This window comes from Ciconia boyciana, chromosome 4, assembly GCF_034638445.1.
Source record: "Ciconia boyciana chromosome 4, ASM3463844v1, whole genome shotgun sequence".
NCBI classification, from domain to species: Eukaryota; Metazoa; Chordata; class Aves; order Ciconiiformes; family Ciconiidae; genus Ciconia; species Ciconia boyciana.
Window position 1 is genome coordinate 98,441,607 of NC_132937.1, and position 25,519 is coordinate 98,467,125.

Here is a 25,519-nt window from a genome sequence, read left to right on the forward strand (position 1 = left end):
AAAATGGAAGATATGTTTAATGGGATGAATTTGAAAGGGCTGACCTAGTAGGAGAACTTGAGTTAAAGGTAGTGACCACAGAATCAGCAGAGGAATAGAAGCCAGTTGGAGAAAGAGGGACAATAAGAGCAGCAGGGTGAAAGAAATTGATGGATTCGGGGCTTAAAAAGAGCTGAAAGATAAAGTGGTTAGTGATTTGTGGAGGAATGATTTATGTGCACACAGAGCAAGGATCAGCATATTAGACTCAGTATCTAAGAAACAGTATCAAAACCAGGACTTAGTAGAAACTCGCTAGAGGTCTGCTACAGCTGCAAGAGTAGCTGATGCTTTGACATGAAAGAAGTGACAAGGAAGAAGGGACAGTGAGAGAGAAAACAGGCAGGAAGTTTCACCTTAAATCAGCAAAGGCTTGATGGTTTAGCTGAAGAACCACAGTAGATTTCTGTAATATGGTTAGGGTTGTAATTACATTTGCAGCCAAGATGCAAAACATTTCCCTGTAGTCCTACTCTGAAATATGCCCCTTACAATCTAAGGGCGATGTCCTTTCTGAGCTCCTAAGCAGTGGGCTTACAGTGCTTTAGCACTGGATTCTTGTTACTTACGGTAGTGTGGCAGTAAAATATCACTGAAATAACGTGTGTTACATCCACTTCTGTTTTACAGAAACAAGGAGAGGATCTGGCCTCATTTTAAATAAATGCAAAAAATGCATAATGCATGTACTTGTCTGTTGTGAAACTCTGACATTTACTCTTCCCCATTTCCTCATTGCCATAAGAAAATTATTGCCTAGTCCTATACAACTGTGTTGATAATGTTAAACAACAAACTCATGAGGATAAGTTTTTTCTGATAGAGCAGATGATAGGAACTGGATGTATTGACAAACTTCTGAGGACAGATTGGAACTCTAGCTGTAAAAACACTACTTCTGTACCAAAGACTGTGTACCAAATGCCACAGGATTTTGTAATGAGAGAAAATGTAATCCTTTTTAAAGTAAGGAATTACAAATCTTCTAGTAATTATGTCACGGGATTTTAAATGACAGCTGCTGAATATATTGTTGTTGGTATTTACATACAGCACTTGGAAGTTAGCATAAAGATGAAATTAATCTTTTTTTCCTCAGTGTCAAAGGAACGCTGCACAGGTTCTGCTATTCCTTAAAATAAGTTACTATATCCAGCAACCAACATGCACTTTTTAACTGAAGTAAAATTGAATGAATGACTGTGGTGTGAGTGGTTCGGTGGGTGAGGACATAAAGGCTTCAGTTTTAAGAATCTAGTTAACCCTAAACAGAAGTCTCAGAATGAACATTTTTTTTGCAGAACTAATACGTATCATAAAACCTCCACACAGATTTTGGTAAGACTCACAATAATTGTCAGTGTTGCTTAAAATGGATAAACTTGAGTGTTGAATGCAAATACTTTCTCCTTCATGAGTACACATTGACTTTTAGTTAACTGTGGATGTTGTAAGTATATTTACTGGGTAATAACTGAAACACATTCAGCTGGTAGATAATTTTTGTGATCTAAAGAACTCAGATATACCAAACTGCATGTTAGTCAACTCCATTTTGAATGAGGCAACTGGAAAAGACCATCTCAGTTGTATTTATTATGTGTAAATAAAATTACTACATGTATAAAGAAAGTATAAGCTATTTGTTTAAATCATTAAACCAAAAGAACTCAAAGAATAACAGTAACTGAACTGTAAAATTCTCTTAATGTTAGCCACTCCATTTTACATTGCGACAGATGTAATCAGATCATATACCTATAAGTTGGGTAGGACCAAATTGCTTGATTTGCAGTAATACGAGTATTATAATGAATGTCAAATAATTTTTCTCTTGAAAAACAGTATAATGTTTGTTAGATGCACGACACCTGGTGTCTTCTGATACTTCAAATAACAAATTATAGCCTGAAGACTCATTCCTTCAGAAATGCTATACATAACTAATCCCAGTAAGTAAACTGAAAACATTTGCTTAATAAAATTAACAGCTTTAGCCAGACCTACATAAGAATTCATGTATTTTTTCCATTTGAATAGCAGTGGTTTAACTTAAAAGTCATTAACTACGTATGAGACCTACTCTTTTGATTTGCTTTGAATATAGATTGTTCAAAGAAGTTATACCACATTCTAATGACTGATAACACAGTTCTACCACAACCAAAAAGCAACTAAATAGTTAATATTATGCTGAATGTGAACAGAAATTGGATTCTAAATTAAAGACCTTTATATGGTTGACAGTTATATTCCAAATTTTCCTAAGTCTACCTAAAAAAGTTTTCTTTCTCTAATACTGTGCAAAAATCTGTGAGCACAGCTATGCTCTTTTCTTCCGCTGAAATATAGTTATTGAACAGTCATTTAGTTGAAAATGATCAGATTTAATAATACTGTCTGATTCTCAGCTGCTGTTGATTGCTCTGGAAGAACAAGATTAAAAACTTGTAAGTGTGAAATCTAGCTGTCTGAAAGCGAGAAAAAATGGACTCCTTACAAGGAAAATATGTGTAATGTAGTCAGTTTAACTGATCAATTTAAATATTTAAATGTGTGGCAGATTTATATCCTGTACCTAAAAATATATCCAAACTACACTGAGTCAAGCCATTTCTCAGATTGCGTACTTTCATGGGCTCTATTCTATTGCACTCATAACTGTGATGTTAATTATCAAGTAAAGGCATGAGAATATGAAACCCTTGTTCAGAACCTACACCCTGCACAAGTACTCCTTTGATCCTGAAACAGTACTGGCATTGGTGTGGCTTAAGTATTTTGCATTACAGGCAAAACAGTGAAAAATGTAACAGCAAAACGATCAAATGACTGAATTCAGAGCTGACAGAACATATGGAAAAACTATAAACATGCACTTCATTTGGCCTTTTCTGCCTATTGTTAGAGTAGTCAATTTAAATAATGTTTATTTCAATTACCTACTTTTATTTGGCTGCTTTTAGAGGAGTGAAAAGGGATGCCCACCAAATTTTGGGTATAGCCAGAAAACTACACATCTGCATGCAAAATTGCCTATCAGCCTATCCAAACTGGCCTACTATTTTTGCAGGAACGGGACTTCGCTGGTGCAGAGAGTGCTCTTTCTGAAAGTCTCAAAGTTACAACAAAATAGACATTATTTAAAATTTTACATTTTCACTAAAGTTTCTTGAAAAACCATAGTCCTCATGATCAAAAGTATTCATTCATTGTGAAGCAAGTAATAAATCCCTAACTACTCACTTACTCACCTATTCCCACAAGAAAGCCTGCAGGAAGAAGTAAAGATATCACAGGAAACTTTTCCTGCTAAGAATATTCTGGCTTTTTGCCACTAAAAGAGGACAGGGCATTATTTTGGGGACAGAATTTGAATTTTGCTGGACAGGACATGGGCTTACCAGAGCTAGGTGACAGGAAAGGCTTCATGTCTATATAGGAGATTTGAAGTAAGAGAGGAAAAGACATGATGGAGAGGAGGAAGAAATTAGTACTTTCCTCTTAGTCTTAACTCACATAAATTTTTGTTCTGCTGTCACAACCTCGTTCTCTCCTAATGGGGGAGAAAATCTGCTGGGAGATCATGAAGGAAGCAAAACAGTATCATCTTATATGTTGGCATAAGGATAGACAGAAAAGTGATACATATTCCTGGGTTGCAGTCTTTGCCAATCTATGGCGGTGTGACTGTGACATCTTGTAACAAGTGTAACGATCTCTATTACACAGTATTTCTTCTCCATCAAAAACATTGTATATGTAATTCACACATTTACTTTCTTCTGTCGCTAGTCTGAAATACATGACTAACCCAGGTGAAGATTCCAAAAGCAGCAAAGTCTTATTTTAGACAACATCCAGATTATTTAAAAATCTGAAACTAATGCCTTTAAAAAGATCTGAAGTCATCTAAGTGTATAGGTATTCAGTAGCATTTATGAATAAATTTTCACTGATCTTTAAGACAGGACTTCATCCTTCCAATACATTTTAAATTATACCATTAGATGCCTAATCACTTAAGTGCTTTGAAAAGAGGAGTTGCATAAGTCACATAACCAATTTTTTAGATATCACTCTGAGTATTTTGCTATTACAACAAAATCATTGAAAGCTTCATTTATTTTGCATGGCTTGAATCCTAATATGATTATAAATTAAAATGACTTTTCTGCAAATATTAGAAGCTTAAAATTGAAAATCTTAAATTTTGATTATTAATTTTCAGTAATTGTAAATACCATTTGTCCTATCAATTTTTTTTAAAATAACGACAAGGTGTCTCTAGCATTCTGATAGTACTGCTTTGATACTGTTATTATTATATTATGGTAACATCATTCTGTGTGAGGTAGCTGAAACATTTGCTATTGTGCAGCTTGTAAGTAAACTTTTTTTGCATTTTATTAAACCTCCTTCCTCTGTAAATATTCAGAAAGCTAAAACAAGTCAGTTGAATGCCTTAAAGCAGTGATTCTAATCTTTTTCTTCCACATCTTTTACAATATATTTTTTAGTTCCTCCTGGACAGAGGACATTATAACTTTTGGAGTGAGGAGACAAAGCACACAGTGTTTTCTGGAGAGCATGTCACTGGGAGCGACTAGGAGACAAGGGGGAGATTCAGCTGGGAGGTAGCTGTCAAGGCGTGGAGAGGACTACGGGACAAAGGGACAAAGCAGCCCAGAAAGCTGGATGACAGGGAGCCAGAGATCCCATCGCAGGAGTTTCTGCTGAGCATGCGAGACTCAGCAGGATAAAACTTCCATCTCACAAAAGACATGGGTTCCCTCCAGTCTCTGCTGCACCATCTCCAACCCCCATACCGATACGGCGTTCTCCCTGTTCCGCTCTCCTGCCGCTATGTCACCTCCAAGGTATGTTCTACAACCCTCGAGAAAGATGATCAGGCCTCTCGCTTTGAGTACCTCTGTCTCAGAGCAAAGTAAAGAAAGAATCCTCACAGAACACAAAATCTTACCTCAACAATATCTGAATTCGTTCGACTCTCGTGCGGCTCGTTGTACTCGGTATATTTCAGCAACACTTTGTCCATATCAGTGCTGGCATACTGGAACAGTTTGTTGGTGCTGTTGAAGATGATCAGAGCAATCTCACAGTCACACAGAACGCTCAGCTCATAAGCCTTCTTCATTAACCCAAATTTCCTCTTTGTAAATGTCACCTGGAAAAAAAGAAAAAAAGGTCCGTCAAAAATCCCCAGGCTGGTCTTTGTGGTCCTTCTTCTTTTTTTGGAAATATAATGTGTGACTGCTGTAGTCTTTGAATTGAACACATTCAGAAGGCAAATGCATAAATATAAATATAGTTCCGAAATAGAATATAAGTATGTGTGTGTGTTATGTAAATGAGGAAATATACCTAATTCTCACTGCACAAAACTCGAGGTACAGGTAAAAAGCATGGGACATTTTCATTAAGTAGCACTATGAAGTGTTGATAACGCATCTTTCTCTGTAACTTTTTAATTCATATACTCTTTATATTGCATACATCTTTCATATTTTAAAACTGCACCTCAGATTTGCAGCTGTAAATAGTTTGAACATGTGGAGTCAATTATTATTTTTGATAGTGATTGACTTTGATTCTATGCCCCCCCCCAAGTCCTGCTAGATTTTTAGTGGAAGAAATTATTTCATACAGAATTTAAGTTGTGTGAAACAGATACGTTTTTCGTATAAACACACAACAGTTTTGAAGAAATATCTAGTGTTGAAAATTCAAACATTCATGTGAGAAATGAGAAATATAAAGCACGAATGAAGAACAAACAATAGTTGGCCAGCAACAAATACCACCTTTGAAACAAGGTCTTTTCTAAACACAGATGTAACATACTTTAGTTCATTTCAAATTAGATGCTTAGAAATACGAACTGGCATTTTTTAGGACAAAGGACTTCGGGTCTTATTATATAGGAAAAAATAGGGATGTGCTTATAAGTTCTCAGTAGACCAGCTAATGCCCTGACATCATGCAAAACCTAGGCAGTATGAAAATTATAGTTACTCTGTACAAAACCATAATTTTCCACAGGGACTGTTTTGACAACGAAAGACCTGCACATCAAATAATTTTTTTTTCCTCTTCTTTTCTGCACTAGCTTACAAGTTCCAGTAAGACATGTGACTCAGAATAAGAAACTACCATGAGCTGTTTAAGCTAATTGTATGGTTGAATTTTTCTCCTTCTTCTGTTTCTTTATAGATGCAATTTCCATTATACAATGGAATTTGTATTAATACAAATTTAGGAATAATACAAAAATCCAGTATACCACAACTGTGATTTTTTTTACATCTATTTGTTTCTCTAATAATTTTCAGTGACAGGAAATTTTAAGATGAAAATACGGTTTTGCTAAGCCTATTATTAATCAAATTTAACATGTAGTCAAGGTATTTGATATGTCAAGGACAGGCACAAAACCAAGTTTCTAGGTCTGCCTAATCCTGCACTTGTTGCTACCATTCCTTAATACCCATAAGCAGTAGCACCTCTGCACTTTAATGCTGAGGCAAGAAGATTCGTCTGTACCTGGTTCATATGGCTGCTGTTTTATCTTGTCACACTCTTAATGCAAGTTAATGCTAACTGCGACCCCAGACTACCTTAAAATCCCAGCACGTCAGGCCATGGAAAACGTGACCTTTAAGTATTGCTAATCCCTATTTGCTAGTTCACCTCAGAATGATGAGGCTCTGTGCCAATACTGTGAACATTTATTCTCCCAAATGTATACTGAATGTTATTCCTCTTATTGTCATTTCAATCTCCTTAGCCTCTGTCAACATACTGTTAAGAAAAGACGGATTGCCATTAAATATAATTATTCAAGCATTTTAAAAACACACTTTCCACAGCACTGGTCTCAAGTATGTATAATTGATAGTAAGTTCTTTCTAAATTTGTCTGTCTCAATGGCTTTTGATATTTGGAATGAATAATGAGACAGGTAACAAAACTTCATTCAAATTCTGAAAAAAACCTTAATCTTTCAAATACTCCTTTAATATTTTCTCTGATTACAGAAAATTGCAATGCATTTGTTGAAACATATATATATAAAAGCATGCTTTAGAAAAAGCTAAACATACAGAAAATAAAATGTACTAACTCAACATATTTTTCTGCATCTAAAATGGCTTTCAATCAACTTTTTGACCACAGTGCTGTAGGTGGAGTGTCTCTGTACAGTATGGTTTCTGTTGCACAGAAACCTCAGAATTTAGCATGTTACAGCTTCTTACCATCAAAGTACACTCCAGTACAGAAATATCTTTAAAGCCACTGTTTGTGTTTACTGTTAGGTGCTCCTGAACATTTAGAATAACCACACAGCTGTGCTGCATAGCACATACTTATTTCATAATACTTACTACCAGAACGATACTGGTTAGAGTTCCTTTTTGTGGAAAGTGAAAAAAAGAACAAATCAGCTAGATCTATTTCTTTCTTTCTTTAAAATATAATCTTAATTGCTCTGAATTTGATTTGTTTTTAACTCCTTGATCTTTCTAACATTTTCTAAATCTATCAGATTATGCTTTCTGCCACTGCGGATAAATGCATTTAAAAAAACTGTATCTACTACTGTTTCTATGGTGATCTGGAATCTTACTTTTCTTTTGAAATATGCCATTCATTGTGGCTTATCTTTAGGTATATATTAAATAGATATATATGTAAATTTATGATGCTGTTACAACAGTTTGTAGTAGGGGTGAACTTGTGTTTCCAAACATAGAGTGAAAGGTCAGTAATTTCAGGAAAGATTAAGAATACTCTTCAAGCCATTTAAAAACAATGATCTTTTTTCATACTTTCTTCTATGTGGCTACATAAGGAAGATGAATATACTTCTCCTCCATACGCTAAAATATTTTTGTGAGCAATATAAGTAGACAGAATCTTTATTACTTAACTTATTTTGGGTGTCAATTTATTAATCATTTGTTATGTTAACCATACCCACCCAAACAAAAAGTATTTAATAAAAATTGTCTGAGGTAACAGATAATATTCTAGTATTGCAGAAATTTTGCTGAGTGGTAAAAATTCACATGAATTATTTCAAACATTTGGTCTCTTTTGTCTAAGTGGAAGGCAGTGTGCAACTTACAGTTAAGAAGCTTTGACTACACTTGAACTGACTCAGTGCTGAGAATGCACAAGACACACACAATCCCGATGAACACAAGCTTTTGAGTAGCTGTAGCTACTGTACCAAAAAATCCAGGTGGTCACAAAGTCTTATTGTCATATACTGCATTCAAAATTCTCAGTCATGATAGTATCATATAACAACGGACAATGTTGTTTTGTCATTTCACATAAAGAACACTAGCGAGACTGAAAGAAAACACACATACAGTGAGACAATTCATCAACATATTTAAAAAAGGACATCCAAAAAAGTGCATGCATTTCAATATCTGTTTAATATTTAACTTTTTCCAGCAACAAGAGTCAAATCACTACAATTTATTTCCTGATGATATTAGTCAAGATATTATTAATGACCCCTGCTGTCTAAACCACTGCTAATTTTTAGGTGTTTTTCCATTCACAAATTTTCTCCTTTTTGGGAGAGTGATAGGCAATTTAGGACATCCTTCTCTTTTTGGGATATAATATTTTATAAAGACAGTGTAAAAATTGGGGAGAATAAAAGTGGAGTGAAGGGAGGAAGTGGAACAGATAAAAGGCCAGCATTCAACTGTCTTTAAAACGTTTTTAAGCATGTGTATGTAAAACACAAGGTTTGAAACACTGACACAGTTTCTAAATACTGTTATGAGGCACTTTAATGCATAGTTTTATATGTACTGCAAAAAGAGCCGTGTGTGGAGAGTACCACATTTACCTCTGAAACATACAAAAAAATAACCTAATTCCATCCCTTCATATTAACTGAAAACCCACGAGTCTATTACTACTTGTCTTAGCACTATGGTTATTTTACTTATTTAAAGGTTATTTTTAAAAATTTAAGAGCCAAACTGCCCTCATAACAGGAATGGCGGCACCGAGAAGGTAGGTTACTAAAGCCTGCAGCACTTTTGTATATGAAGAAGCATAAATGCTGATGACTTTATAGGCTGTGAGCAAATCAGATGCTGCTTTCAAGTATTGGGAAAACTAAAAAAAAAAACAAACAAAAAACAACAGCAAAGCAGCCAGCTTCCAACTTCCTCTATATAAATCAAGGCGAGCTTTTTATGCACCTTGGATGAAATTCTGACTAAAGGTGAAACCCACTGTATGTGCTAAAGGAAAGCCATTGACAAAAGAGGATTGTTAAAAGGACGTTTTTCCATTTCACCTCTGGTTCTTCTTCAATACCATGGAAACACCTCTCAACTAGCTCTTCATGCATAAAGCTGAAAGAGTCTTCTGAGAGATGGTTCATGGACTAGTCATTGCAATTCTGTAAGTGGGGCTTGTAGACAGTCTGAATTCAAGTGTGCATATCACACACTGTGATACGCTCCATTTAGAGGGTAGTTTGGCCCAGAGCAGACTTTCTTGTTTGATCGCTAGTAGGTAAAACTTACTTAAACTAAATAAACTCGAAGGTAATGTTGCTTGGTTGCGAGTATAAATTCTTTCACATGCTGAAGTTTAAATTTAAAGGGGTGTGTGTGTGAATGGCAATAGTGGCCCCTGGTAATAGTCTTTATTTAGCTAAATTTGTAACAACAATTATATGCTTGTTACAGGTATTAATACATCAGTGGAGGAACAGAAGCAGCCATAAATACTCCCATTTAATGAATACAGCCTTCAGGATACATTATTTATATTTGTTGCAATGTAGTCTTTGTTTCTTTCCGTATTTTTGGGTGGGAGTTGGTTTGGGATTATTTTATTTTATTTTATCTTTGTTTTTAAGTCAGGTCTTTCTAGTACTTTTTCTGAAATCTCACACACTCCGAGAAGCTGAGCTATAACAGCACTCCATATTTGTCACTAACAGTCACAGCATATGTGCTAACATTTTGTGTTTTGAAAGTAGCAGTCCTGTGATCTTTCAAGCAATTCAGTCCAGCCAGTGGCAAAATATCAATGTTCCCCTTACTTCTTCCTATCCTGATTATAAAGATATATAGCTGCTGATATAGGAAAATGAGAGAAACAGGGAATTTGCACATAATCCTACTCATATGCATTTCCTGCCATTAAACATGCATGATTGACTGGTGAAAATCAGGGACCACTGATGCACAGAAGTACCTGATATAGACACCACCTGGTCAAGAAGAAATATTGTTCTGTTTGTTCGTATTTCATCTGGAATGTCTACATTTCTGACACAGGGACTAGAGCAAGCATGGTAGATACAAGGTATGTGAGAAACAGAAGGTACTACATGAGCAATCTATGTAACTTCGAACATAATAAAGTCAAGTTGGCCATGTGTAAACCAAGGGGCTCTTGACTAAAATGTCACTGCCAGGCACCTAGTCCTATCGTATGTTGAAACCCCAAAAAACTACTTAGAGAGGCAACAGCACTTGTCATATTCTCTCTTCCCCTTCCTCCTATTTGATTTTTGTTTAGATCTGTTTGTCAAATGAAGAGGCCTGGCTGCAACAATCTTTACAGTAACCCTCAGTGGGACTGGGAAGCAGCACCAATGCAGGATTCGCCCTAGACAAACCTTCCTTTATGCAATAGCTGGGCATGCCATATTAAATGAAAGACCCTTTAAAGAGCAGTGAAGGACCTTCAGCAGCCTGCTTCCATGTTCGTATAACCCTCCAGCATAACTTACAAGGATGAGGCAGCAGTGATTTATGCTGGTAAAAGAGCTATTGTCCTGGAAAGCTCAAGTGTATTGAGCTACTACTTGCTGAACAGTCCAGATAAAGAGGAGTTCTAAGCAGGATGCCCTAAAATTATAGCTATAACAAATAAAATGTTCATGATTAATCCGTATAAAAAGGAAGGTTTTGTACTTGTGCGTTACACCCCATTTTTAGTATATTAGTACATAAATAACAGATCAAATACTTAAAGTAGTGATATTCAGTCTCCCCAAATCTGACATGATAGTGGATCTCATACGAATTTTTCTTTGTAAGTAAAGAGAGGAGGGATAATTGGAAGATGTGTTAATTAACAGATGATATAGCAACTCAGAAATTAGTAGGTTAGGCAGTATCAATATGCTTCCCACTTTAACTTACAAATTAATATCTAAAACCAGACAGGGATGCAAGAGTAATAATGGTTAATCTCTGATGCTTCATTTCCTTTTGTTGAATCAGAGAGATAAGATTAAGTCTATTATATATAGATGTACAGATACGTACATATTTTAGGCAAAAAACATAATCTCTGTCAAAAACACAGTAGCTAATACAATATACAAGAAAGCCAACTTCTTTTTTTTGGTATGCTATCACCAGTTCTGGCAGGTACAAATAGATGTTTAGGGTAAAAAACATGTTTACTAGTTCTGTGCTGCTAAAATGTTCATAAGGTAAAGGTCAAAGAATATTTCATTCCCTGCTGAGCAAATGGTCAGGAAGCACATTTGTCTGCATTTCCTGTCATAACAGGAAGAGTGTAACTTCTTCCTCTCCACAATGGCTTCAGTTCTGCTTCCCACCTCCAGCTCTTTCTCCCCCAGGGCTTTCCAAACCATTCCTTGCAAGACAGCAAGGCTGTGCCTGTGTCTGCACTGGTTTTCAGCTCTGCTGTGTTGGCAGATGCCTCATTCACTACTGCACTCTCTTTACTTAGGCTTCTCGCTCACACTTCAAATTAAAAGTAATTTGACCTAAATATTTACCTTATGCTAATTCACTGTAAATTATGCTCAGAACATACATTTGTAATACAAGCACACTTAACCTTAAATATAATACATTCTAGAAATTCACAGTTCAGTTCAGCAGCTCTCAAAACTTTACTTCTCAGGTAGTCTGGATAATGTGAAAAGTGCTGCCAGAGTTGTACAGATCACTAGAATTCAGGAGTCATGAAAACTTGCAGTGTATTCTTGGCTTACAGAAACCTAACTTTGCCTCTGAAAAAACCAGGACCAAGTCCTAACTGTAATGCTATATTCTAGGTATATGTCTTATTGTGTACAATTTAATATAAGCAAGAGAAGGAATTCAAATATGTAAAAGATAAAAAGCATGTGATGTTTAAGACAAAGGTTCATTGAACAGAATGATACTTAATTGCATGGTTAAGCAGTTATGTTTTCATATGAAAACATTTCCCTGGGGGGGAAAAAATCATAAAATCTCACATCTTGGATAAAATGAAGACACCCCATGAGGGAAGACTGAAAATATCAGGAAACTGGGGGAAAAAAGTTTTCTATCTATCTAACTTGTGCTCATGTTAGCACTAATATGCAAGGCTCTTCTCTCTTTCTACAGGGGAGTTTCTGATTCAGCCAATAATCTCTTCGTCTTTCTTTTTAAATAGAGCTGAAACACAGATAAAAATAGATACACGAGGCTGAAATTAGTTTTGAAACTAGCAGCATTAGGTATCGAAGTCAGTAGAACAAATCTAGGTCTTCCTGCAAACGGTCATTTCCCTCCAGGATATTCTTCCCCTGCCCCATAACCTCACTTTACTTATCTGCTTTAATTTGTTCTCTGTTGAGCTGATAACTGCAGTAAGTCTTGGTTTATAGCTTTACAGATTTGCTGGAATGAAAGAATGATAAAAAGTCTATGCATGAAAAAGTTAAAGAGCAAGTGTTTGTTACTGTCATACCTCATAGAATTACACAGACATGATACTTTAAAAAAGGTGTCTTCCTATGTAAGCACCTTAATATTGAAGTGTATACTTCCTGTGGTATTTAATAACACTTAAGCTCCCAGCAGCTCATTACAAATTGAAAGAGGTTTTAAACTGTATGCAGAATCATTAGCCAAGCTCAACTCAGTTTTAACTGTGAATCTGACAACAGCATGCTTCACAAGCAGGAAAAAAAATGCAGAACTAATGAGCAAGATGATCAGAGGGATAAAAATGGTGGATCACCATATAAGACCTGATATTTCTTAATACTAACTAGAAAAAACAGTGGATTAAAAGCAAGAGGGTGTTCCAGACCTGATACCAGAATGTCATTGGGTCAATATGCCCTCTTTTGTGGGTCAGTGTACTTCTGGATTTAGCTCACAGACCACGGATTTAATGAGATATTTTGTAAGTGACCTTGTATAACAGTAATACAATATCATTTACGTCACTACACCTATTAATTTTAGGCCTGGGCAGCCCTGCCTGGACTGTTGCAAAGAGAGTTCCAGATGATCCCAGACTACAGCAGACCACAAAAGGCGCTCATTAAAACTAACAAAATATTTCAAACTGATGAAAAATAAATAGAAAAAATACAAGGACTTTTCTGAGGCGGATGAATGCAATTTTTCCTTCATGTGTTGACCATAACAGAACTAGTTGAATTATTTCTTTCAATTAAGAAAACACATGAAAATAAAGTTCACCCATGTTTCTGCAAATGCCCTTCCTCTTTTCTTTTTTTTTTTAAAACAACCTTCACAGCAGCCTTCTCCAATCTGCCCGATTGAAATTCTGCACAAAGAACTGGTAGCAGTCAAGAGCTTCCAACATCAGATGTCAGTGCTAATATTTTTGGCTATCGGTTCTATTGGTGGTGCAACTAATATCCTGTATGTGGTCTACTCGAATGGGCTGTTGACAAGACTACCACAATCTCATGAGCCTGAGCAACACTACCAGAGATTCATTCCACGTTTATGAAGGCTATATTATCCAGTGTCACAGTAATAAAAAGAAAGTCTCTGGTCACATTGGCTGCTTATAACAGGATTCTCTTGAGAGTTTTCATTTCCATTTAATATCATGATGGTAACTAAACTACACAAATAACTACACATTTACTTTAGCCCTGGCATTTATTCTTACTCCTTCCCCCTGTGCCTAAAAGCAGAGTGAAAGGGAATTTTTCAGATGGGCTTTCCTGACGTTCATGATCGAAGATCATTTGTGATCACTCACAGAAGATTCAAACATCCTTGCCACCTTTGTCACCACATGGTAACTATAAGGGCCAGGAAAATACAGCCAACTGGCAGCCCACATGAAACAACATTAAATTAATGGCTCCTCCTAGTTAAAAGCCTGAGTTCTGCACTCTCTGAAGTCAATGACAGAGCTCTTACGCAGTCCAGGGTAAAAGGCCTGGGCCTCTAATGTCTAAGTTGCAGTAGTTTTCCTTTAACTTATCCCAAAATGTCAAAGTTTCAAATAGTTTTTGGAAAAGTGCAGATCATATCCCCATATTGCACATTTCTATGAGATTTGCAGACAGACGTCTGACTCTGGACAGTTTCAACTTACATTTATTACCAGTATGGTCACTAAAATACACAAATCCAACCAACTAGACTTGCTCTGAAGAAATCCTCTTGAAGGGAGGTCAGCAGTATTTTTGTCCTTCCCAATCCACTCATACAAGCACTTTGAACAGTAGGGGAGTCTCCTACCATAGCAGACAGTAGTACGGAAGAAAACAGCTGTTATACTGATAGAAAAAGTATGCCATTCAATGGTTAATGTGAATAGCTAGTCAGGACACTGAGCAAATGAGTGGAAAAGCAAGGACAGAAATCACCTTCCACAGGTCCTGTAACAACTTAAACCCTTCTGCAAAAACTCTGTTATCCAAACAGATTCACCCTTCCACTGGGAGAGGGCAGAAGAGTTAAACTATTGCTGTATCCCCTCGTTTGATATGCGTTCCACCTATTTTTCCCTGCATGTGCTGTCCTGCAGAGAATTTATGTGCTTGAAAACAGCTGAGGATGCATTAACCATGTATATCATATTCCCATCTAACATGCCTTGTATTGTGAAACCACACTAAGTTTGAATATAAGCGACAATAAGGCAGTTTCAAGTCAACAGATTTGCTGCTGTTCTTGCAAACATCTTTCTGGGAGGTAGTAAGAAAGAAAAGAAAACAGTATCCATCTATATCATGGTAAACAGAGCTACACATAAGCTTTGTGGAACCGTGCTTCTGCTGGTATCTTAATTTCATTAATCAAAAACTTTTACCCTCTTTTTTTTTCAAGTGCAACCTTTTATTCCTTTTTGTGCATTCATATATATTTATGTTATCGAATGAAAAAATAATATAGGAATATAAGTGAGTTACTATTTTAAGATTACTGGTAGAGTGTAAGTTAGAAAACAAATATACTGACGCAGCTTCACTGAAGCAGCAATAGCTCATGGAATACATTATATTTTAAGAAACAGTAAGGTTTGTGAAAGATTGTATCTCATACAAATTGTTAAAAGATCAATCAGCTATTAGTGAAAATCCAGTTGTATTTGATCACATATATATCGCTACAACTAAAAAGCCTGATCTCACAGTCCAAATTAATCAATGGGAATCTTTTCATTGGCTTTACTGAGCTTTAAATCAGGGCACTAAATGCAAAGAGGATAAAACTAGTAGAAACACTCTCTAAATTATGTTTCAATACATTAGTAGAAATGAGAAGCAGAATCAAGCCAATTACACTATGTGGAGGGTAAAGTAATGCTAATCTATACCTTCTGCCTCACAGTGACTAATCATCATGATGGATATTATCAAATGCTAGCAAGATAAACACTTTCTGCACTAACACTACAGTTGTTAGTATTCTAGTGTTGTAGTTTTATTTATAATTATTAGTTCTGAAAGATGGTGCTAGAAGTCGTGAAAATCTACTGTGAATGACTTGAAAGCCTAGCTGTCTTCATTTTTTTAAGTAAATTCAGCCTCTTGAAAGGTATCTCTTTGACAAAACTGGGGATTAAGTTCTCTGTAAATCCTCTATTTGAGTAAGCAAGTTGACACTGAAGCTATTGTGTAAACTTATGTTACTAATGGCAAAATTTTGTAGTATCATTTACAAAATAATTCAGGTTCACTTCAAAAAGAAACCATAGTAGTAGGGGAAAGTTCCAAACAACTAGTTTCTTAATGTTTAATGATAAATTCAGTTCAATATTTCAAATCCAATTTCAATTCCAAGCTATAAACCAATTAAAATAAATATGGTGGTGGTTTTATATTGATAGAATTACTAGTTTTTGGCTTGGCCCACAGCAATAGGCACCCTTTAGGGAAAACACAAAATGTATACATCATAAATATAATTTTGGTTTTAAACATGATTTTCTGCCATGGAGAACACAAGTGACTACTAACACTACAGAATTTTAAAATTCTGGGAAAGCATATTTAAAGATTATAATTTGTTGTTATGTCTAGGTTGAGTTCTTTGTGGCTTTATAAAATCCTTGACGACTAACAACATAATCACTTCTTAAAAAACAACCTGAATATATGAAGAAATTTATAGATCAAATGAATAGAACTAATATATTAATAGTAACTCAGTATCAAGTTCTTAAAAAACAGCTACTGAAGATTACTCCTAAATTGCAGCCACATGCATGAAGAACACTAATCATAGTGTTAAATAATTTTATGGAGAGTTTCTCACACTTGTGAATCTCCAGTTTCAACAAAACATCCATCCGTTTACATCAAATGTAAACAGCAGCAGCTTTTCACTGATTTTATTTTAAGATGCCAATTATTGAATTTTGTTTTTCTGAAAACAGGAAAGCAGTTTCTGTAATTTATGACCATATTTTAACTAGCAGAGATAGTGTTGATAATACGTGACAGCTTCTCAGGCATTTCATCTGAAGCTGATAATAATTAATTAACCAGTCCTGCTGGACTTATTTAGCCATAGAATCAGTAACGGAGACTTTATTTCATAACTACAACACACCAGTATTATTGTATGTGGGTTTTAGAATGTGTTAGGCTGCTCAAATTCTTTTTAAAATTCATGTTCAGACAGGAAAAGATGAGATTTTTTATGAAGTAGTGTCATTTTTATATGAAGGAGGTAAAAATAAAAACACTGCAAACATGTAGAAACATAAATAATTTGGATCTATGAATTTAAATGCAAGTCCTCCTGCAAATAAACTCATATTATAATAGTTCACAAAATACAGTACTAAAAGCCTGTATCCTGTAACAACTTGCAGATGTGCTTAACCATGTATATTACACACTGAAGTCAAAGCGAGTACAGAGAGGGCCTGAAGTAGAGCATACACATCAGTCTTTGCAGAATCAAGGCCTCAAGGAATAAATTCCTAACTACGCATATTACTAAACTTGAAAAAACTGTGTGTGGTTTCTGGTTGTTTCCAAAAGTACTTTTTCTTTGATAGTCTTCCATACAGTGTGTATACATATACATATATGTAGGTATATGTATATGTACACAAAGTTATCACCTTTTTAATCACTTATGAGAATGTCACCTTAGAAATATAATATGATGTTCAAATACAGTATTTTTGCTACTCACCTGTCTGTTACGTTCATCCATAATCCTTGTAATCTGAATCTTTTTTCTCCCCATAGTCCCCGTTTTTTTTTCTCTCCTTCTTCCTTAGAATTATGTATTTTTCCCTTCTCTTTTCTTCCTCTTTCCCGTTTCCTCAAAACAAACCTCCTTCTTCAGCACTTGCACTACTCAGTTCACAGTCCCCTGCATCCGTTCCTGCTAAACACAGAAAGGAAATCAAATGTTATTACAAAATTGATAACTAGATGAAAGTTATTATATGGAGCTGACCAAGCATCCTAATTATAATTAGTGTACAGGTAAATTATAATAAAAATTTACTGCATCTATAAAATAAGTAATGCATAGAGAAATAATAATTTAATTCAAAGGCTTCTTTTTATGAACAAACCTGCCAATATATCAAGAAATGAAGAAAAGGACTGACATACACATTTCCAAAACTTTAACGGAATTGGGTGTCTCTAGTTTTAAATATCACTCACTGCTGTAATATGAAAAATTACCTAAATCAGAGAGTTAATGAACCTTTCTGTACCTATGTATGCTAAGTAGGCCAGCTAATTCATTTCTGAAGGGAAAACAATCTTGTGTTTTGACAGCAGAGGTGATAATGTCCCTCATTATGCAAATAGGATGGACCTTTATTAAAGTGTTACTTGATATATGAGAGATGTCAGCTACTTTAAATCCAAAATTTTTAACCTTATTCTTTACGAATATAGATTAGTGCAAGTATTACTCAAGATACTTGAAGAAAACAGTAGTGCGTTTTCCCTCATTTCATGTCAATGTAAATTCTAAAATGTTCTGATGAATGATTTATAACTGGCAAATGCATACATCTTTCCTTATAAAAATTCTTGCGCCAAAAGACAAGCTATATAGCATAGAATAATAGGGACAGATGATAAGTTAAGAATTTTTTAAAAAATATTTTCACAGTTTTAGTAATGCACTGATACTAACTTTGCAATCTTCTATTGCAAAACTAAGGACAGTTAGATGCAATATATAAAAATACATAATGCAGTACACATTCCTTATTTCACAAAATGTCCTAAATCACAAAATTAATTTCTATCATATGCAAAGTATTTTTAGCAATAAAAGACTTGATACAAATATGAGAAAATACAGAAATGATGTTCAGTCCAGTACTAAAGGAAAAGATGCATTTTTTTTCCTTTTTAACCTTCGTTTACCATATTTTTGTTTACATATTTTGACCAGAACAGCACAGAGTTCTTTTAAATACAGAAGAGAAAAAAAAAATCTGAACAAGATTCATTTAAAATGATTTTTTACAGTTTTTATGTTAGATCCATAGTGTATCAAAAATATTGCCTTGGAAATAAAAATTTAGTAATTTTAAAACAGAGGCTGGTGTTTCCTTATTTATTTTAAGCTTGTAGTCTCACAGCCAACCTGATAAATTCTCACAATGTGTTATGTAACAGTAAGCTGATGTCCTGGCTATTTAATCCATTATTTGGCTCTCATTCAAAGATACTGAGGTAGAAAAGCTAAACCTCACTCATTCTGATTTTCGATTCTCTCTTGATTTTCTTTGCATACATTAAACTTTAAGGTGCTGAAGTGTTTTATCGCTCTAAGAAAAATATAGATTAGCAAAAAAGCAGTCAGTCTGAGTTTTCTAACTAGCCACTGTGATATAATTAATCTGCTGGGCAAAACAAATTTTCAAGTGTAATACTTACTACCTTTCTGTACACGAATACCTTTTTTATATTATTTGCTAGGCATCTTTATATATGCCTAAATCATTACTGTAATGCAGAACATGGAACAATTCTTGTTGCCAATATAATAAAGGCTGCAAAATTTTTTGCTGCTTTTTACTTATTTGAAAACAGTTCCACTTTTCACTGCTTAAAAAGACACAAAGGCGCTTGATCATATTTACAACAGAAAAGTCCAAAACTTTGAAATAAATTAAGTTGATTAAATTTATTTATAAAACCTTTTTTCCAAACAAAGCTAGGAGACAGTCTTATCTGATACTCAGTGTTGACAAACAAATCCAGTCTATTTTTAGAAGCAGTTTTGAATTTCCTCGGACTGGGTTTCTTTCCTGTTTTTCCTATAGCCTTACCTCGGATACAAAGAGCAAGTTAGAATGGTGTTTCCCATGCACTTGCAGGACCCAAAGGAGTCTAACAGGCTTTCTCTGTAACAGTAAGCCAATACGCTAATCCACAGCAAATGCATATGGAACAATTTCCTTTCCTTTCATTCAGCTGAAGCCAGTGGCACTATCGGCTTACAGCACTACGCCTCCTTAAGCTCTTATTCACTTCAAGGTGGAAGGTCAGGGTGGACAGATTAGAGCAGTGGTGACACGTTAGCAAGGATGAGAGCTGCTCTGCAGATCAAGATGCTGATGCTGAGTGAGTTCAGAAAAATCACTGAATACTGAGAAAATCTACCAGGAAGGACAAAAATCTTAGTGGAGGAGCAATATGTTGAGTCCCTCCCACACACTTATCTGTTTCACATTTGAGACCAGTCTTCAAACAACAAAAGATTTTATAGACAGTTTGAAGTCAGAACACTTAAAATTCCTATGACCTACACAAAATTATCTTAAAGGAATTCATGCAACACTTGATAAGCAGAATTTTGTTCTTCATTACCTTTAGTAATCCACTAACTACACTAGTTTTATTTCAAGTGGAAAAATAGATGTGCAGGAAAATAAAGTTGAAGGGGAGCAAGGATGATTTGGTTATTAAATATTATCATACAATCTGGGAGAACCTGAAGGAGAAGACAGAATGTGTTAGGTCATATGTATCCAACATACAATTTGCAAAGAAACACTTTTGCTGCAACAGGCAGTGGGTGAAGTTTTCTTGCCTTGATGAAAAAAATCTCTCTCCCGTTCACTTTTTGCTTACTGGTCTAATTTCAGATAAAAGCTTTTCAGTTTTTCTAGCAAATTTATTTCCCCTTTTAAACATAATTCCTGCTATTTTTACTGCTACTGGAAACAAACTGGGAATGCTGTGGTATTCTCTATATCTGTCTTACTCTTTTGCACATATATACACATCAACACATACGGCTTCATGTGCTATTCTTACTGTGTGTTTGCCTATAGTTCTATTCATTTCATTAGTATATAAATTTGCAGATGTACATATATAAAGCAGAGAGCTGGATTGATTCCAAATCAATTAGATTCAGATGAGTAAATCAAGACATCTGATTCAAGGGCTATAACCTTCAAAGGCTGGTGACTTCCAAGTCAAACAGAATGTAAAGAACTCTGGAGACCAACAAATCCCCATGGCTGCTTTAGGACTTCACCAGTGTTCTCAATACTTTTTGAAAGTTCTTGCAGGATTAAGGATTACATATTAAGTATTTAAAGTTCCTGTTAACTGATAAATTGTATTTTCCTAACACTAATAAAGCACACTAGCTAGAAAAGTTGAAGGTACTACAAGACTCAAATATTACTGCAGGCTTTCGTTATCCAAGAGAATCTAAAAAGGAACTTAAAATAATCCCAGAAGCTTTGTTGAAGTAACTCTCCACATAAAAGAAACCTTCCAACTTAATGACATGGTTACATGCAAACAAATTGCACTTAAAGAAACACATAGTTACATGCTATGGTGTTACAGTCTTCAGCATTTTTTCTTTTTGCAAACCCAAACATAAAAAAAACAAATAATCAGACCGCTTACAAAAAGAGGAACTTCATTTTTGGCAGGCTTCTGTTCACTATATGATTTGGCAGAGGCAGTGGTAGCTGACAGGAGATTGATCTGAGCCTTGAGAAGGGAAAAGAGCTAGTGGACAAATGCAGCAGATCACTTGACCGCTCCTGTCTGTCTTTCGTACATTCACACACAGACATACACACACGCGCGCACATACACACACACACACGTGCACACCCACTATCCCTTCTCTGCAACACAGAAGAATCTTGATAGAATGGCAGGAAACACGCACAGAGTGGTCAGGGAAGGATATGATGTCAGCAACCACGAACAATAAAAGGTGTAAAGGTGCTTCCTTCCCTAAACTGTTCCAGAAGTGCAAAATGGGAACCAAAACTCTCCACTTCCTTCTCCGAGCAGAACTGTCTGAATCTGCTCTGCTGCAACACCCCAGACAGAGAGTTCTTTGAACAAGTCAGGGGCAATAAGGAGTATCAAAACAGGAGAGTCAAAATATTTAATTTATAAACAAGAAGGCAGCCAGAGAAAAACTAAGTTAAAATGTGCTAGGGTTTAGCATTTTCATGGTTGCTTTACAAAAGAAACAAACTTGCCATAAAGACGTCCCTGTTCCATTAAGCAGCTTGCATTCTGAGTGGATTAATTAGGTTAAAACTAAAGGACTAAACCAATTTTTTTTTATTATCCTGATGTAAGGAAGCAAACAAAAAAATGCTGTCCCCATTCTCTTACCATTCTTATCTTGATAAATAAAAGTAACTTCAAAGATCTATGAAATCTTTTTATGCAAGCCTTTCTGTTTACTCAAAAGAGTTTTGAATCAGATTCTAAAAATCTAAATGTACTAAGAATACACCAGCTACTTTTCTGATGAAAAATTAGCTGCAAAACCTGCAACATAACCATGAGAATCCACAGCGGGGAACATATATTCAAATAAAACGGTCACTGAAATGTTTTCTGTAAAAGCACTAGCTGACTATGTTCCATATACAAAGACAGCCACACAGTGAGGAAACAGCTGGGCATACTGCATGAAATAAAGACACCGATCATTTTGGGTCTGTCAACTTGAGCTGGATAAAGCTGAAAGAAATACAGAGAAGGGTGAAAGTAACGATTATCTCTCACGTTATCCAACTGAGATCAGCTGACATTAAAGATAGAAGTGGTCTTTCACATTCAGTGTGGTTTGGTTGCACAGTCATTAGAGAAGACACAGTTTGGGCCATTAACAGAAAAGTTATGATAAAATTTTATATGTCAATCACCACAGCAATACGTCAGTAACACAGAAATGGCACAATCTACAGTATGGTTATCCAGGCAAAAAGCCACGCAACAAATGAATCTGAGTCATCTTAAGGTTTCAAACATCTGTCCACAACACTCTGATTTAGAAATTAAACATAACCTACATTTATGTGTTTTGATCTTATGGCCAGGCTGACACATGAAAAGATTGGAAGGGAATTTGTTTTAACCTACTAAATTTAACTCTCAAGAAATCATGCATCTTGCTACAGGAAGTATAAAACAAACATTTAAGCCGTATGGATATAATGTAACAGATGAAATCCTACAGACTACTAGAGACAGAGTATGTCAAACTGAAAAATTCTGTACATAAAGAAAATATTTGTAATCTTTAACTACCAAAGCTTATTCCTCTTTTCATTTCTCTAACCTGATTCCTGATTTATGGCATGAGTTTAACTTATAACGGAGAACAATTCAAGGGCAATGAACTTCTGCATCAAGGCAGGAGTAAAATGTTCATAAACTTGCAAACTGCAAAATTATTCCTTGTATTTAAGTTGTTAATTGAAAGTTTTAGAGAAAACTTGAATAATTTGATCTGAATTCTTATTTCACTAATTTTACTACTGATTTTGAAAGCATCTGCTGAATTTGTAAGATTCTCTATTCCAACTGATACTCCATTTATTTATTTATTTATTTGTAAAGGATAGCAGAATGTGTTTATTTTTAAGTCTGAGCTTCAGGAGATACACCTTATTTGCTTTTCACATTTATATTTGAACATATTCCTATTACACTGACAATGCAGCAATGAACTGCAGAAAATTCCCCTCTTTCAGCCAAGTTACTGTCTTGTAATCAATACCATTATTTGTATGCCTAGGAGGAAGAGGCATGAGAATACCCAGCATTGTGAATTTTTTGGAATTTGGACTTAAACAGTTCTGAAAACTAGTTGCAAGAATACTTCACCTCCCTTGAATCAGACAACTGTGGTCACTGTAGCTTACAACTCAAATACAGTAACAAGTTCTGTCACAGAGCAAAAACTCATGCAATGTGGGCGGACGAATTTCCCTTGCTATTTTTTTGCAAAGTTCCCCTGAAAAGTTTTTTTGGGCAAACCAAGCATCATTGCCAAAATAGTGGAGAAGATGGTACTTCCTAATAGTAGTCCTACTTCATGATGCTACAGACCCTGCTTTTCAAAAGTCAGTTATCCAGACACTGAATATCTAGTCTGTAGCCACCTATCCATTTAAGCTGATCCATGCCTCTATGAAAAGGAAAGGAGTGACTTCAGCTTACCTTCCAGAGGATGTGCTGAGAGTCGTCGATCAGGCACAGCGAAGAACATTTTTCTGAACAGTACATACATGTTACACCAAACCTGGACATGCTGATAAAGATCCATGATAGGAGGCCAAAGGCCTTCCAAGTGATTGTGGAATTTGCCACAGATGGTGAGTCATTCCTTCCAGCGGTGCACCAAAAGAGGAAGCAACCACCAGCAATCTAGATGAAAACTGATTGCCTGCAGCCCAGTAAGAAGAGATATGTGCCTGCTACGCTTGATGAAGAAAGGAAGACTTGGCTAATTTACAACATTTTTGAAGAATAGATGAAGAAGAATATTTGATACGTAGAGCAAAGAATGCAGACAGTAATGCATATTTTAAGGAAAGCAATTAAGTGAAATGCTAGTATACTAAAAAACATACCTGTGTAAAGTTGATTTTAAATCTACAATGACTAGCAGGTGTTATTTCAGTGTCTACCCATCACCCAGTTGAAAAAAATGGAAAGCAAATAGTATGAAGAAAAAGTTTACAGGTTTATGATTAGGTTCATGATGCACCTTTGGCAGCTGGACAGGCATAATGGAAGTCTGACCAATAAATACGGAATAAGATCCTTGAAGTGCTTGGGAGACTGGCTCAAGCGTAACAGTTTATTGAATCAGACAAGCTAATAATACAAAGGAAAAAATAAGGGACTGAAAACTGAATTAACTAATTCGTCTGAAACGAAGACAGTGACTAGGAATGTGAACCTGTCTGAAAATGGAGTAGGGAAATTGGATCGCTGCAATTTCAGCTAGGAGTCTTGATAGTTTTGAGCTAATAATTTGACTGGATTGCATTATAGTTAATAGGTGTGCAATAAATACCAGGAAAGGCATTTTACAAATTCAGTCTGTCATTTAATGAGCCGGAGGAGAAGGGGAAGCATTTCAGTGGGCAAGAGAGTATGATTTAGCACCTTGTGTGTTGAAAAGGTGTCTTGGAACTACTCTGATCTTGGTCTAGCTATATTTAAAGGCATCTTTCATACAGGATAAGATATCAGTGCTTACAGTTTGGGAGCAGTCTAATACACAAAGACAAAGGACGTGGCTTATTACAGGAAAAGCCTAAGATCTCTAGAGTTAAGTCATTGCATCACCTGAAAGCAGTCTCTGGCTGTGGTTAGATCTAGATTTACAGATTTGTTACTAGTGCTTGTATGTGAGGAAGTCTGTGGTGAGGAACATAAATCCCCACAACGGCTTTTAAGAATCAGGGGACAATTCCAGGTATTATTGGAAAAAGCTATGTACTGCAATATCGAATCACAGTCTGAACCTGGGCACAAGTGCTTGGTAATGCCAATAGCAGTGGCAGACAATTTTACGTTGTCCTCTATTGAAGAAAGAAAGGATTGATTCTCAAAAGGATTCTTTGTTACCAGAAAAGATTTTTGATTACTTTCTGCTTATAATTTGCTAAATTGCAGAAATGCAAGCAAGCTTGGTACTTGCACTTAGACAGGAGAGCTGGAGACAGCAGTGTCTGAACTATGGTCAATGATCAGTCTTGAAGCAATAGGCAGAGTAGATGGAGAAGATAATTAAATTTTGGGTAAAACAGGTGGACTTGTTCAGATCTCCACAGACCTGGTCTCCTTCCTCTTCATCCAACAAGCTCCAGAGGAGTTTTATACACTCTGACCCAGGATCCTCCCTTTTCTCACTCAAAGGGCACTGTAATCATTCCTATCCATGTTTAA

The 25,519-nt window shown here is 35.6% G+C and overlaps 1 protein-coding gene across 8 annotated transcripts in view; it reads right to left on the reverse strand.

Annotated features, from left to right (window-relative positions):
- MEF2C (myocyte enhancer factor 2C) overlaps positions 1–25,519 on the reverse strand; it is a 131,562-nt gene that overhangs the window by 61,857 nt on the left and 44,186 nt on the right. For 6 of the 8 annotated variants that reach the window (XM_072860750.1, XM_072860747.1, XM_072860749.1 and 3 more), the window contains exons 2-3: positions 17,493–17,690; positions 5,024–5,227 (exon numbers count right to left, since the gene is read on the reverse strand). In XM_072860750.1, coding sequence (XP_072716851.1) covers positions 5,024–5,227; positions 17,493–17,546 — 258 coding nt within the window. In that variant the 5' untranslated portion in view covers positions 17,547–17,690. The remainder of the gene's footprint in view (positions 1–5,023; positions 5,228–17,492; positions 17,691–25,519) is intronic. The other 2 variants (XM_072860746.1, XM_072860744.1) reach the window with 1 other exon arrangement.